The sequence below is a fragment of the Engystomops pustulosus genome, chromosome 10 (genome assembly GCF_040894005.1).
Source record: "Engystomops pustulosus chromosome 10, aEngPut4.maternal, whole genome shotgun sequence".
Taxonomy (NCBI): Eukaryota; Metazoa; Chordata; class Amphibia; order Anura; family Leptodactylidae; genus Engystomops; species Engystomops pustulosus.
Window position 1 is genome coordinate 38,150,755 of NC_092420.1, and position 15,424 is coordinate 38,166,178.

General features: G+C 41.4%; 2 protein-coding genes across 4 annotated transcripts in view; both read left to right on the forward strand.

Annotated features, from left to right (window-relative positions):
• GORAB (golgin, RAB6 interacting) overlaps nt 1-13,971 on the forward strand; it is a 209,491-nt gene extending 195,520 nt beyond the window's left edge. The window contains exons 4-5 of one of the 3 annotated variants that reach the window (XM_072129197.1): nt 3,861-4,001; nt 11,736-13,970. In XM_072129197.1, coding sequence (XP_071985298.1) covers nt 3,861-4,001; nt 11,736-12,180 — 586 coding nt within the window. In that variant the 3' untranslated portion in view covers nt 12,181-13,970. Of the gene's footprint in view, nt 1-3,860; nt 4,002-11,735 lie in introns of all 3 variants that reach the window. The other 2 variants (XM_072129195.1, XM_072129196.1) reach the window with 2 other exon arrangements.
• Nucleotides 7,164-9,846, forward strand: LOC140105251 (uncharacterized). Its single transcript, XM_072129194.1, has 2 exons — nt 7,164-9,151; nt 9,224-9,846. The coding sequence occupies exons 1-2, from the start codon at nt 7,181-7,183 to the stop codon at nt 9,524-9,526; spliced, it is 2,274 nt and encodes a 757-aa protein (XP_071985295.1). The 5' UTR covers nt 7,164-7,180; the 3' UTR covers nt 9,527-9,846.
• Nucleotides 13,972-15,424: the final 1,453 nt, after the last annotated feature.

The following is a 15,424-nucleotide window of genomic DNA, read 5'->3' on the forward strand; positions in this document are numbered from 1 at the left end:
AAAGCTTCTATGTACTTCCATTGGATAGAAATCTGTCTATGGTCTTGTAATGGATACACAGGGTTATTATCACAAACCGTAATCGGAGCTGTGTGATACTGACAGCTTTTGCACCTATGTGTCCATCACATGATCATGGACAGATTTCTATCCACTGAGAAGCTTTCATCCACAGGTCCGCAAGCCTAGAAAATAATGAGGAATTGATACAGAAAGTATATTGGAAAATTGTGTAACGTTCCTTACACAAACCTAACAAAAAATAAAAAGAAAAATTCCATGCGTTGGAGCACAATCCTGGGACTTCGGCTTTAGCTAATTGGTGGAGCTTGCAGGTGAGGATCCAGCAACTGTGCTGAAGGAAGGTTCATACTTTTAGAGATATTGTGCATTAGACTTCTCTTTGGTACACTCAGCCCCTGTACATAGCTTTAACCCCTTGGTCACTAAGGGGCCTTGGGCTAGGCTGACGAGATTTTTTTTTTTTCATCGGCCTAGTCCAAGTTCTGCACGGGGATAGTGACCCGGCTGTCATACGACAGCTGTGAAACAGCTCTAACAGTCCGGATCGGAATGAGTTCCGGGCTTTTTAACCCATTGTTTAAGCATATGTAACTGCAGATAGACGGGGCTCCCTCTCCTCCCAGCACCCCGCGATGCAATTGCGGGGTGCCGTCTTCTCTGTCCTTCATTAGGTCTCTGAGTCTGTCATCAGCATGTGCCTCAGGGGCTGGAAAGAGTAGCTAGGCTGACATTCCAGATGCACTGCAATACATGGTTATTCTAGTTCATTCATAAGCTAGTAATGTCAAAATAAAAAAAAAGTTTAAAAAAAAACGCAAAAATATAATAAAAAATAAAATTCACTAAAAGGTCTCAAAATCGCCTAACACATATAAAACAATATATAATTAAAAAAAAAAAAAGTAAAAAACACACTACATATTAGTTATCACCTTGTCCCAAAATTCCCATCTATAAAAATATAAAAGGGAAACACGCAGCTAAATGTCTGAATCACCACTTTTTGCCATTTTGTAATACTTAAAAGGTCTCACAGTCCCCAAAATGGTAGCAATGAAAACACTAGCTCGTCCTGGAAAAAATGACACCTTAGCCAACTGCTACTCCTACTCCTGAAAAAGTTATTTGAGTCAGAATATGCCAAAATGAAGGAATTTCTTTTTTGTTCAAAAGGTTTTAATTATTCTTAAATCTCTTAACACTTAATAGAACCTATATAAATTTGGTATCCCTGTGATCGCACTGAACCAAAAAATAGATTAGAGATGCCATTTGAAGCGCACAGTGAAAGACGTACAAACAGAGCCCACAAGAAAATGGCACAAAATACGGTTATTGTGAATTTTAACCCATTTTGCAATTTATCTCCACTTCCCAGTAGAGGGCATGGGATTTAAAATTCTGTCAATTGGAAATATAATTTGTTACACAGAAATACAGCTATAAAAACTGAAAAATAAAAAAGTTATGAATTTTTGAAAGTGGGCATCAATAAACAGAAAGTAAAATGGAAAAAGGCCACCGGTGGCAAGGGGCTAACATACCCCCCTATACCACATGATAAAAAGTTTACAAAATGGTGTCATTCTGTGGGATAACAGGTTTGTGGTACCTGAGGCCCCATCCACACATGGGATTTTGGTTGCATTTTGAAACGAAATCCAAAAGCTGTACATGTTGAGGTAACTTTACATTTCCACAGCGTTAACTAAATGCAACGGAAATGGGATGTTACCTCAACATGCGATTGCAGGTGGAGCCTTTGGATTGTAATCGAAACGCCACATGTGAACGTTGCCTATGGGGCTCTGCCAAATACCTGCCCTACAAAAGCTCATTCCCTTCTGCACCCCGCCATGTGCCCAGACAGCAGGTAACATCCACATGTGGGGGGTCCTCGTACTCAAAACCGCACAATATATTTGTAGATGCATTTTCTACTTTTATTCAGCTTAAGTGGGTAAATTTTAGGGAAGAATGAACGTATTAATGATGAAATTAGTAAATTCTAAATGAAACCTTCCTTTGTTTGATGTTCTGTAAAATGCTTAAAGGTTTAACAAGCTTCCTGCTGTTTTAAATAGTTTGAGTGGTGAAGTTAATAGAACGGGGTGATGTGTGGGGCTTTCTATCAACAGGACCACCATAGAAATAACATGGTCCCTAAAATAATGGATTGTATAATTTTCATGAAAACTTTAGAAAATACTGTTCGATTTCTAATCTTTCCAGTATTGTAATAAAACAAAAGGACACTTATAAAATTATGCCAACACAAAGCTGAGATATAATGTTAGTTAGCAACTAATTTGGATAGTAAGACTATCAGTTTGAAAAACAGAACATTTAGAATTTTTAAACATTTTTTTTTACCAAATTCACCACATTTGTTTCATACATAAATGCTAAATGTATTGACCAAAATTTCCCACTAACTTGATAACAGCTTGTCATGGAAAAACAATCTCGTAGCCACCTCAGTAAGTTAAAGCGTGCTAAAGATATTACCGGATAAAGTGCCACATGCAAGTTTTGCAAACAAAAAGGCCTTAGTCATCAAGGTGCAAATAAGCTTGGTCACTGAAGGGGTTAATGAAGCCAGCTGTTTACACAGATGTGGTGAAAAAGTTATTTCAAGATGAATTTTTAAAGATTCTCCATTTCATAATTCTAAATTCTCTACTTTTGAAGCAGATATTCACCCCAATTAATGTAACTTGATTTAATTTAACTTAAATTTTTAAAATTTCTGCTTTATGATGGTTTTCAAAGATTCCACATATTTTACTAGAATGTTATGAGGCTTAGAATTTGGGTACCATTTTCTGGAAAATCTCCAAACCCCGTATTTAGAGGGACCTGCTCAACTTTCAATTGACTAAATGAAAGAAACTTTTAAGAAGTTTGTAAACCCTTTAGGTGTTTTATAGGGGTTAAAACAAAATGGAGTTTTGTTCTACAAATTGGAATATTTTTGGACAATACATTCTCTTTTAAGTGGTCTTTAGTGGAGCGAATAACATTCTTTAAATCCTTTTTAGATAATTTTTTAAAGGGTATACAATTCTGTTTTTACTTGAGTATAAGCTGGCCCGAGTATAAGCCGAGGTACCTAATTTTAACACAAAAAATTGGTAAAACCTATTGACTTGAGTATAAGCCTAGGGTGGGAAATGCATTGGGCACAGCCTCCAGCCAGTATGTAGTTGACCAGCAGCCCCCTCTCCCCCCAGAGTATATAATTAGCCAGTCCCCTTCCCCCCCAGTATATAGCCTGTGAAAATAATATAAAAATACAAATCCCCCTATCCAGAGAAAATATATAAACACAAAAGAATTTTACTAGGTATGCCCTTGTCCAAAAATGTCCACTCTAAATCCCATTAATCATAAAAATTCTATAATTTTCCTGTCACTTCCACAAAAATTGGATTTTTTCCCACTTGGAAGTACATTTCATGCATGGGATACTAAATGGTACCACAATGTAGTAGAATTTGTACTGCAAATAAGCAAGCCCTTATTTGATAAACAGAAAGGTACCTTCAGAATTTCTGAAGGCAGCTATTAAATATGAAAAGGGAGAGTATTACTAATCCAGATCTGATAATCCAGAAAGTTTGTAAATCTGTTGCTACAATTTAATGTTATGACTGGATTATCACGTTGAGTTTCAAATAACAGTATTATATTGTGGTGTGTGTATATCTGGGTGTGTGTATGTAATATTTATTTTTTGTTTTGATTCAGAGCTCTCTCCTTTATTTTAAAGTAGAGTGCATTTCATGCTGTCAGAATTTAACATATATGCATATTGAATTTTTTTTTGTATGAAGATCAAAAAGAACTCAAGCAGAAGCAGTGAAGCTGAATAGAATCCAGAAGCAGCTTCATGCCTTGGATGAGATGGTGTCCACAGATATTGGTATTTTGCGGAACCGAATAGAGCAAGCATGCTTGGAGTTTTCCCATGCCAAGTAAGAAATATTCCCCTATATAACTATGTCACCAAGTGTGATAATGTGTAATTATAGTTGATCAATGTTTGGAAAATCTGCAGTGTAAACCAGTTACAATGTAGTGAATGAGATTTATGATACTCCCATTTACACAGCATAAAAAAAGTTTTGTCATTTCATTTAATTTCTGCAAATCCTAAAACTATGCAATTCAAAGGTTAAACTCCACAACTTGCTGCGGCAAAAGGCATAAATCACATTAGGAACCAGACATTTTCTTCTTGTTTCTGATGTTTGCAGAATGGCTGTGAAATTGCAGCTGAGCAAAATATGTGTTCAGTTAGCCTAAGGCTGTGTTCACACGTGGCGTTTGAATTGTTTTGAAACACAATAGGATTTTTTTCCTAATAGGATATGGGAAAAAATACCGCTCCCATGTGACGCCATGAGGCCATAGAAGTGTATGGGGGGGATGTATATATATGCCGTATATACGTCCCCCATAAGTTTGTATGAATGTAGACTTATTCAGTAAAACTAGCATCTTTAACCCCTTAACGACTTGGCCCTTTTTAGTTTTTTAACTTCCATTTCCATAACGTCCCCCATGACGGCCCACTAGGAGGATGACCCTTGACCTCTGTAGGGACAGGAAGCAGAGAGGTTAAAAGCCTCCCCCCCCCACATCCTCCCGCCAGTGTCTTCCTGTCCCTACAGGGGTCAGGTCAAGAGAGGGTCTCTCTCCTCCTAGGGGGGGGGACGTTTTTAAAAAAAAAAAAAAAAAAAATGGAGAAGGATCTCCATACTTACCACTTTACCTGGGGTTACGCCGACTGCGGTCCAAGTTCCCCTCCGGACAGATCCTCGGTTAGCCCGGCGGCTGCGGGCTCTCCCTGGACGGAAACATCGTCCGGCTGGCGTCCTCTCCGGCGGGCTGGTCCGCCAGACTCTCGCGCGGACGCAGGGAACTACGTTTCCCAGAATTCCTCCTGACCGATGACGACTTCCGGTCGCGACCGGAAGTGTCCGCGGCGCCGGGCGCGGGACGCGGAGGAGGCCACCGGCAGGGGGATGGGCTCCCCATGAAGGTATTTAAATCCTTAAAAGCGGGTAGTCAGTTGGTCTGAGGTCTATGACTTGGGTTCTTTCTTGGCTGGCCGTCCCAGACATCATAATGGCTGATGAGGCAGACTTGGGCCTACTCCACCCCCCGGTGCACGTGAGTGGTGCTGTGTGGCAAGATATACAATTGTTTTTTGTTGTGATCACCAAGTCATTGTTTCCTTGCCTTCCTTCCCTAGGAGCAAGTTTCTAAGGGGAAAGGCAAGGAAGAGAAATCAGGGAAGTCTGAAAAGAGTAGAGAAAAACCGGAAAAAAGCAGGATTCCTGTTAAAAAATGCAGTATGTGCTTCCGTACCCTACTAGAAGGCTATAAGAAACCGATCTGCAAAACCTGCATTGAAGAATTTATGCGGGAGGAGAAAACGTCTTTTATGGACGAACTTAAGTCCTTTATAGATGAGAAAGTGGTTTCTTCGGTGGCGGCGGCAACGCAAGGAGCCCCCCCACGTAAGAAAGCTCGGATAGTATCGGCTTCCTCCTCAGAGGAATAAGAAGGGTGCATTTCAGACTCTCCTTCCTGCTCTCTGGCTGGAGACCAGGAACATCAGGATCGTGAGCAGGCAACAAGCTCCCGCTACTTATTCCAAAATGAAGATCTGGACGATCTTCTGAAAGCTATGCGGGATACATTGAACCTTGAAGATGAGGAACCCCCTCTTTCTCGTGAAGATGAATTGTTTGGGGGACTCAAAGCCAGGAAACATCGTGTTTTTCCCCTTAACGATACCCTTAGGGGACTAATTAGTCAGGAATGGAGAGACCCTGAGAGGAAAATCGCGGTCTCTAAGAATTTCAGGAAACGCTTAGTCTTCGACCCAGAAGAGTCAAAGGATTGGGACTCGTTTCCCAAAGTTGATGTACAGGTTTCCAAGGTCTCAAGGAAGATGGACCTGCCCTTTGAAGATTCGGCTCAGTTAAGAGACCCGATGGACAGAAAATCTGAAGCTCTTTTAAAGAAAGCATGGGAAACCTCCATGCTAAGCCTTAAGTCAAACTTAGGAGCCACCTCGGTGGCAAGAACACTATATTTCTGGCTGGGGAAATTAGAGTCCCATATCCGGGAGGGTACTCCCAGAGAAGACTTACTGGAAAGCATACCGTTGTTAAGATCAGCTACTGCCTTCCTTGCTGACGCATCTGCTGAAGGAATAAGGTTCGCTGCAAAAGAAGGAGCTCTTACCAATGCCACCAGGAGGGCCTTATGGCTGAAGCAGTGGAGCGGGGACATCCGCTCTAAATCCAAATTGTGCAGCATTCCTTTTTCCGGGGACTTTGTGTTCGGACCCGAATTGGACGCTATACTTGAAAAGGCGTCTGACAGGAAAAGGGGATTTCCAGAGTCCAAAACAATACACAAGAAATCTTCCTTTCGTCCTTTTAGGAACACCGGAGAGACTTACCGTGGCAAAGGTAAGCAAGGACGATGGAGTTATCCCAAAGGAGGAAGGGGAAGGGGTTTCCTTTTCTCTAACCTCCCAGAGGGTCCAGGAAACAAGAAACAATGACGCCAAAGTGGGGGGGCGTCTCCTGGGATTCCTATCCCAGTGGACAAAGGTCACCTCGAATCCCTGGGTACTGTCCATCTTGGAATCGGGCTACAGGATAGAATTCTCATCACCCCCCCCCTTCTCCAAGGTTTGTCGCTCCCTTACCATCTCTCTCTCACTCTACACATTCCTTCATTTGGCAGGAAGTATTTCATCTAATCCACATGGGAGTGGTGGTGCCGGTCCCTCAAGAACAAGAAAAATTGGGATTCTACTCCCCGTTGTTCCTTGTCAAAAAACCAGATGGATCAAATCGCCTAATTATCAACTTGAAAGAGCTAAACCGCTTCATCGTTTACAGAAGATTTCGCATGGAGTAGGTAAGAACAGCTACCCAACTTATTCACACAGACTCCTATATGTGCACATTAGATCTAAGAGATGCATACTATCATGTACCTATCCACCCCTCATCTCAGAGATTCCTAAGATTCTCGGTTCTCTCTCCCGAGGGCTCTGTCTTACACTTTCAGTTCCGTGCACTTCCATTCGGTAGTCTCATCGGCTCCAAGGGTCTTTACCAAGATCATGGTGGAGGTGGTAGCCTTTTTAAGACTACAAGACATATCAATCATCCCTTACCTAGACGACTTGCTAATTATAGGGAAAGACAAACAAAACCTAATTTTGGCAAGAGAGTCTTCCCTAAGAATCTTAACAGAGTTGGGATGGTTAATCAACCTGAAAAAATCAAGTTTAGTACCCTCCACTCGAAAGACCTTTCTAGGGATCATTCTAGACTCAACTCACCAAATGTCTTTTCTTCCTCAGGAGAAAATATCCAACATAAAGCATCAGATTCGTTCATTCAGACGGAAGGACTCTGTACCAGTCAGACAGGCGATGAAGATCCTGGGGCTCCTCACAGCATGCCTACCTGCGGTCGCCTGGAGTCAGAGCCATACTCGGATCCTTCAGAATTGGATCCTAACTTTCTGGAACAGGAAGTCTTCAGGTCTAGACAAGAAGATCCGGATTCCTTCCTTCGTAAAGAGGGACCTGCTGTGGTGGACGGAATTAAGGAACCTAGAGAAAGGGGTATGTTGGCACCACCTCCCAAGCATCACCATAGTGACAGACGCAAGCAGCTCAGGCTGGGGAGCAATCCTTCCTTCCCACTACGAGCAAGGGTCCTGGACTCTAGCCCAAGCAAGAAACAGCTCAAACTACAGGGAGTTAAGAGCGGTCTGGGAAGCGCTAAGATCAAACACAGCCTATCTGAGGAATCATCATATCCACATTCTCTCGGACAACATCTCGACAGTGTCCTATTTAAGGAGACAAGGGGGTACAAGATCCCCAGTATTATCGAGTCTGGCTCGTACCATTTTCCAGTGGGCAGAAGAAAACATCCTTTCCATTTCAGCCACTCATTTGAAGGGATCCCTAAACAGAGAAGCGGATTATCTCAGCAGGAGAGAAATCCTACCGAACGAATGGTGCCTCAACCAGGAGATCTTCCTACATCTAACCAGCGTCTGGGGCATGCCCCAAATAGACCTATTTGCCACGAGGGAGAATTCAAAATGCCAACAATACTTCTCTCTGGAGGCCGGCGAGTCCAGAGACCACATGGACGCGTTCAGCCATCGTTGGAGCGGAAGTCTCATGTATGCCTTTCCCCCAATTCCCCTAATTGCGAGAGTACTAAGAAAAATCTTGCTCGACGGGTCAAGGGTGATCCTGATCTGCCCAAACTGGCCGAAAAAAAAGCTGGTACCCACTGTTGAGGTCCCTATCTGTCCAGCAACCTCTTATTCTACCGATTCGGAAGGACCTTCCATACCAAGGTCCGATTTTCCATCCCGATCCAGGAAGACTCCGTCTGGCGGCTTGGATCCTGAGTTCGAGTTCCTAAGGTCCCAAGGTCTCTCTCGGGCTGTAATAACTACTTTGAAGGCAAGTAGAAAAAAGGTTACTTTCGCCATATATCATAAGATATGGAAAAAGTTTGTGACCTTTTGTGGGGCTAATCCCCCCTCTCAGTCTAACCCAAATATTTTACAGGTACTAGACTTCCTGCAAAAAGGACTAGAAATTGGTCTTTCTACTAGTACTCTGAAAGTCCAAATTTCGGCTCTGAGCGCATTCTTCGACCATCCCCTGGCGGACCACAGGTGGGTCAAAAGATTTATTGCTGCTGCAAATAGAATTAGGCCTCAGATTCTGAAGCGGGTTCCCTCCTGGGATCTCTCCCTGGTTCTGGATGCTCTCTCCAGACCTCCCTTTGAGCCTTTAAAGGACGCTAGTATAAAAAACTTAACTTTAAAGACTTCTTTATTAATAGCTGTGACTTCAGCTAGAAATCTGGGGGAACTCCAAGCCATTTCTATTAGAGAACCCTATATGTGTATTCTCCCTGACAGGATAACTCTGACTCTGGATCCAAGCTTTATTCCCAAAGTGGCGTCTGGGTTTCACAAGAATCAAGAAATAATTCTTCCATCATTCTACGGGAATCCTTCTTCAAGCAAGGAAGTGGAGTGGCATTCCCTGGATGTAAGGCGCTCGGTCTTAGAGTACTTAAAAGCTACAAAACCCTGGCGCAAAGATCACAATCTCTTTGTTCAGTTTCAGGGGAAGAACAAAGGGGTAAAGGCATCCAAAACCACGATCGCCAGATGGTTAAAGACTGCCATAGCCTCTTGTTACACAGAACAAGGGAAAGAAGTTCCTCCTAACCTTAAAGCCCATTCCACCAGAGCCATATCCGCCTCCTGGGCAGAAAAGAGGGGCGCTTCTCTTGAACAAATCTGCAGAGCTGCCACCTGGGTTTCTTCATCCACCTTTGCAAAACACTATCGGCTGGACTTACCCAACTCACAGGATCTCGCCTTCGGTCAGAAGGTTCTCCAGGCTGTGGTCCCACCCTAACTCTACTAATTTTGTAGATCTCCTAGTGGGCCGTCATGGGGGACGTTATGGAAATTGTGAATTAGACTCACCGGTAATTCGGTTTCCATCTAGTCCTCCATGACGGCCTATATATTTTTCCCTCCCATGTTTCTTTCACTTTGTTGTAAATTCTGTATGTGATTCAAACAGACAGAATAAAAATATGTTGTATCTTCCACCGGTGTAGTTATTTGGTAGACACTGGCGGGAGGATGTGGGGGGGAGGCTTTTAACCTCTCTGCTTCCTGTCCCTACAGAGGTCAAGGGTCATCCTCCTAGTGGGCCGTCATGGAGGACTAGATGGAAACCGAATTACCGGTGAGTCTAATTCACAATTTTTCACTCACCACCTTCAAAAATCTGTAATTTTTTTATTTTTCCATATAAAGAGCTCTGTGATGGCTTATTTTTTGCCTAACAAATTGCACTTCATAGTGACAGTATTAAATATTCCATGCTGTGCACTGGGAAGCGGGAAAAAAAATCCAAATGCAGTGAAAATGGTAAAAAAAACACATTTGCGACGTTGTGGGCTTGGATTTTACGGATTTTACTGTACGCCACAAATGACATGTCTACTTTATTCTTTGGGTCGGTACGATTACGGGGATACCAAATTTGTATGGGTTTTATAATGTTTTCATACATTTACAAAAATTAAAACCTCCTGTACAAAATATTTTTGGGGGGATTTTGTCATCTTCTGGCACCAATAACTTTTTCATACTTTGGTGTACGGTGCTCTAAGTGATATAATTTTTTACGACTTTAGATGGCGTTTTCATCGCTATAATTTTTAGAACTGTACGGCCTTTTGATCACTTTTTATTAATTTTTTTTATATTTTTCAAAATGGCAAAAAAGTGCCAATTTTCGAATTTGGGTGCTATTTTCCGTTACGGGGTCAAAGGCAGTGAAAAACTTTATTATATTTTGATAGATCGGGCATTTTCGGACACGGCGATACCTAAAGTGTTTATGATTTTTACTGTTTATTAATATTTATATCAGTTCTAGGGAAAGGGGGGTGATTTGAATTTTTAGGTATTTTTATTATAATTCTTGTTTTTTTGTTTTCACTTTTACTATTTTTCAGACTCTCTAGGGTACTTTAACCCTAGGTTGTTTGATCGATCCTATCAGATACTGCAGTATGGCAGTATATGGAGATTTTCCTCCTCATTCATTACAATGAGCAATTAGTACATTGTAATGAATGGGTTAAAACGAGACAGCTTCGGGCCTTCGTGAGAACCGAAGCTGTCATGGCAACGGATCCCCGCTCCCCGTGACGTCATCGGGGACGGCCGATCCGCGGCAAGATGGCGGCGCCGATGTGCTGCCATCTTTTTGAAGCTGCCGGTATCGATCGACGTGAGCCCTCTCCATGCACCGGGACCCGGCGCCCGCCGTACTAGTACGGCGCGAGTCGGGAAGGGGTTAGAGAGGAAAGTGGGAAACCTCCTGAGCCAGTCTTAACCTTTACAATAAACATCTAGTAAAGTTAGGAAGACAGGTGAATGGTGAGATATGACTAGGTCTCCTATATAGAGATCTGAGATCCATCACAAATAAGTAATCATTTCTCTCATCGGCACAACTTGTGGTGTGAAATAGTGTATGCCTTACCATGGGTAGTAAAGGGGATAGGCATCTTGTAAAATTTTGCCCATAAGGAAATCAAAGAAAACCGACTGGCCGACCATTATAAATGCTTTAAATACTTCCTTGACTCTGAAAGGGTCACATGAGAAATACGACCTACCTCGTCACAATAATTCCCCTTTTTATGTATTAAGGTCAATCTGACTGCGTTGCCATGAACCACAAAGGAGCCATACACCGCCCGACCCACATTTTATACATGCTGAGGAAATCTACATCTTGTAGTTGGGTCTCCTTCAACATGGCTATGCCAGCCTTTAGCCTTTTTATATTATAAGGCTATGGTTGTTTAGCTTTAAAGACCAGTTCAGGGTTCAGTTCAGGAGTGGAAAATGTAACTATAAACTAAAAAATGTGCAGTATGTATTTATAGATGCATATAGATCAGTAACTATTAGGCCCTAGCCTTCTACAGAATGTATTAGTGCCTTCTCCTACGGGCATAAAAAATGTTCCAGTGATGTCTGTGTAACAATGACATCATCATCACATGGCAACAATTTATATTCTTTTTATCCTGCAGGAAACGTTATGACAGAGCAGAATGTGAATATGTTGCCGCAAAATTAGACTTGTATAAGAAAACCCAGATAAAAGAACAACTAACTGAACACCTGTGCACCATCATACAGCAGAATGAACTTCGTAAAGCTAAAAAACTTGAGGAACTCATGCAGCAGTTGGAAGTAGAAGCTGATGAAGAAAGACTGGACTTGGAAATAGAAGTAGAGCAAATGTTAAAACTGCAAGAAGTTGAAGCAAGTAAGCTGCTGGTAGCTTCTACATCCGAATACACACAACAGGTGTCCACTCCAGATTCTAGTGAGTCATCTTCAAAAAAAGAGTCCCCAGTAGAAAAAGATTCAGAACAGATTCAGACTAAAATGGTAAATGACTTGGGTGACACCAAAGTAATTAATCAAACAGATCCTGTTCCTATTTTACCAGGAGACCACATTCCTTCTTGACACACCGTTTAAGTAATGCCCATTGGCATGGTGCTATTATCAATTATTGGGAATTGATATCCCTACGAATAATCATTCCTGATGATTCGGTTATGTAAATATGCAAGTGATTGTACAGGAAATGAGCAAATGCTGATTTCTCAGGTGAGCGCAACTTTTATGCAACATGATATGTTATACTGCTTTATTTTACAGGATCATATTGGGACTTGGTAATTGGAAAAACTATCCTTCAAAAATTGTATCCTAACATTCTCTTTTTTTAAAGGGGTTTGCCCTTAAATGAAAATTCTCAAATTTCAGTCCCCTAGTGATGTTTACACAATAAAGATCATTTTTAACCCCTTACTTTACAATTTTGCTCAGTTTTATTGCAGCTTTAGCTCCTATAACTCAGTGATGGTCAGTTTAAAATTACAGAGTGTGTGCAGGGACTCTCTGACCAGATGCTTCATGATTCCTCTAGTTCTATGTGCTGACAATGTGGTTAGATTATCTGGTTACAGGTTTATATACACTTACATTTAGCTTATGAACATTGTTATAGTAACTGACACACAGAAAGAGAGATGAGACAGATCAGAGATGAGATCCATGAGATGCATTTTACACATGGCGATCTCAGTTCTATCACAGCAATCTTATACACATCTCTGTTATATTCCTCCCTCCCCTGGATAAAGCTTGTATCTGTCTGTAGCTTGTAGCTTTACTCTCATAACAATGTGATGTTCAGTTTGTTGGCAGGAAGTTAGTGTGTGTGTGAGTTCCTACTGGAATTCAAGGGTGGGGGCTAGAGGCAGAGAGAAGCTTAGGGCAGCATCAGACAGAAGAACAAGATGTCTGCCGACCCTAAACTCAGAAGATCCAGGGCCAGGTCTAGGAGCAACCAAAATTGTGTACACCAGGACTGATAGAGAAAGGTTGGACTTATATCTGTGAAATGCTGTATTTTTGTTAATATCATTAAATTAAAAAATGTGTTATTTTGTTATCCTGACTACATTTAAGAAACTTATCTTCGTGGGAATACCCCTTTTAATGATATTTTCTGTTGATGGTCTAGCTACCGGGTAATCTATAAATTACAATTTATTTAGGATTGTATAACAATTTAGCTTATAAACCAGTCATCGGAACACTTATTTGGCTCTTTTCACACTGTGTTGACAGAAATTCTCTTGACAAACCCTGCGTAGTATGAGTAAAATGCTTGCTTCATTCAATTTAATGCCCACTGAATAAGCCTCGCTATTTTGAGCAGAGGATGTTTTTCTTTACAGTAAATATAGATTTTTTATATATACTTGCAGTATTACTAAACTTAATAAGAACATTACTTGTCAAAATAGCCTATAGAGGAAAATATATAGACATCAAAGTGAAAAGCTATAATTAAAATAATTAAAGGACATTTACCACCAGGATGAGGGCCTATAAACCAAGCACATTGACATATTGGTGTGTCCCCCCCCCCCCTTCCTTCGGCAGGATCTGCTCTTCTTTTAGCTTCTTATGCCTTGGTTTCTAAAAAAAAAAATTAAAAAAACTTTTAAAATTATGCAAAAGAGCCGAGGGGCTCATTTGCATAATTTCAAATCATTGATCCTGCTGGTGGGTGTCCTTTAAATCTGTCTTAATTATCAACAACTTGTAATATCGATGTCTAGGCAGCTCTCAGTGTCTGCTGTTTCCTGTATAATGGACCTGAGAAAAGGGGCAGTTCTCCTATAACATGTGGTTTGTTCAAATGCATATGAAATAAAAATGTGTTTATACCAGCCGTCATATTTATGTACGTTTTGGCTGATCTTATACATACCTGTTGTTGTTAGCCCATATCACTTGAATTCCATTAGTGAACTTATCAACCGGTTCGCGACCGCCCGCCGTGTATTCACGGCGGCGGTCGCGTTCCGATGCATGGAGAGGGCTCGCGGGCTGAGCCCTCTCCATAGCCGGTAAGTCTTTGCTGCATATTGCAGCAAAGGCTTACCGGTAACGGTTTTCTTGCTGATCGCCGCCGGCACAGCTTTGCCGGCGGCTTCAAACAGATGGCGGCGCATGGGCGCCGCCATCTTTCTGGGGATCGCCGTTCCCATGACATCATCGGGGAGCGGCGATCCGTCGCCATGGTAGCTTCGGTATCACGAAGACCCGAAGCTACTTCGGGTTAACCCATTCATTACAATGTGCTATCAGCACATTGTAATGTATGAGGAGTAAAATCCCCATATACTGCCATACTGCAGTATGGCAGTATATGGTAGGATCGATCAGACAACCTAGGGTTAAAGTACCCTAGGGAGTCTGAAAAATAGTAAAAATAAAAAAAAAGTTAAAAAAAAAAAGTTATAATAAAAAAACCTAAAAATTCAAATCACCCCCCTTTCCCATAGAACTGATATAAATATAAATAAACAGTAAAAATAATAAACACATTAGGTATCGCCGCGTCCGAAAATGCCTGATCTATCAAAATATAATAACCGTTTTTCACTGCGTTTAACCCCGTAATGGAAAATTGCGTCCAAGTCAAAACTGGCACTTTTTTGCCATTTAAAAAAAAAAAAAAAATTCTATAAAAAGTGATCAAAAGGTCGTACAGTCCTAAAAATAATATCATTGAAAACCTCAACAAAAGTCGCAAAGATGACACCACCCTCAACTCCATACAACAAAGTATGGAAAAGTTATAAGCACAAGAAGACGGCAAAATAAAAAAACATTTTTTGTTCATGAGGTTTTAATTTTTGTAAATGTATGAAAACATTATAAAACCTATACAAATTTGGTATCCCTGTAATCGTACTGTCCCAAAGAATAAATTAGATACGTCATTTGTGGCGTGAAGTGAAAGCCATAATATCCAAGCCCACAAGAATACGACACAAATGCGTTTTTTCACCATTTTCACTGCATTTGGAATTTTTTTCCCGCTTCCCAGTACATGGCATGGAATATTCAATGCGATCACTATGAAGTGCAATTTGTTACGCGAAGCAGTGTTTCCCTCCTGGAGTTCAATTAAAAAGCATTAATTTTTCACCCCCCTCCTCTTGCGGTCCCTACAGGCTAAAGCTGAAGGGGTGCTGGAGTTACCTGGAGCTTCGGCTCTCTCTGTAGTAAGCCTCCTCCTGGTACGTCTGGAAGCTGCCTCAGTATTGTGCTGGAACATAGCGGGAGCATTTATTATAGCCGCCTGATGTTGTGCAGCCTCCATGTTTTTGGTGCCTGCACAGGA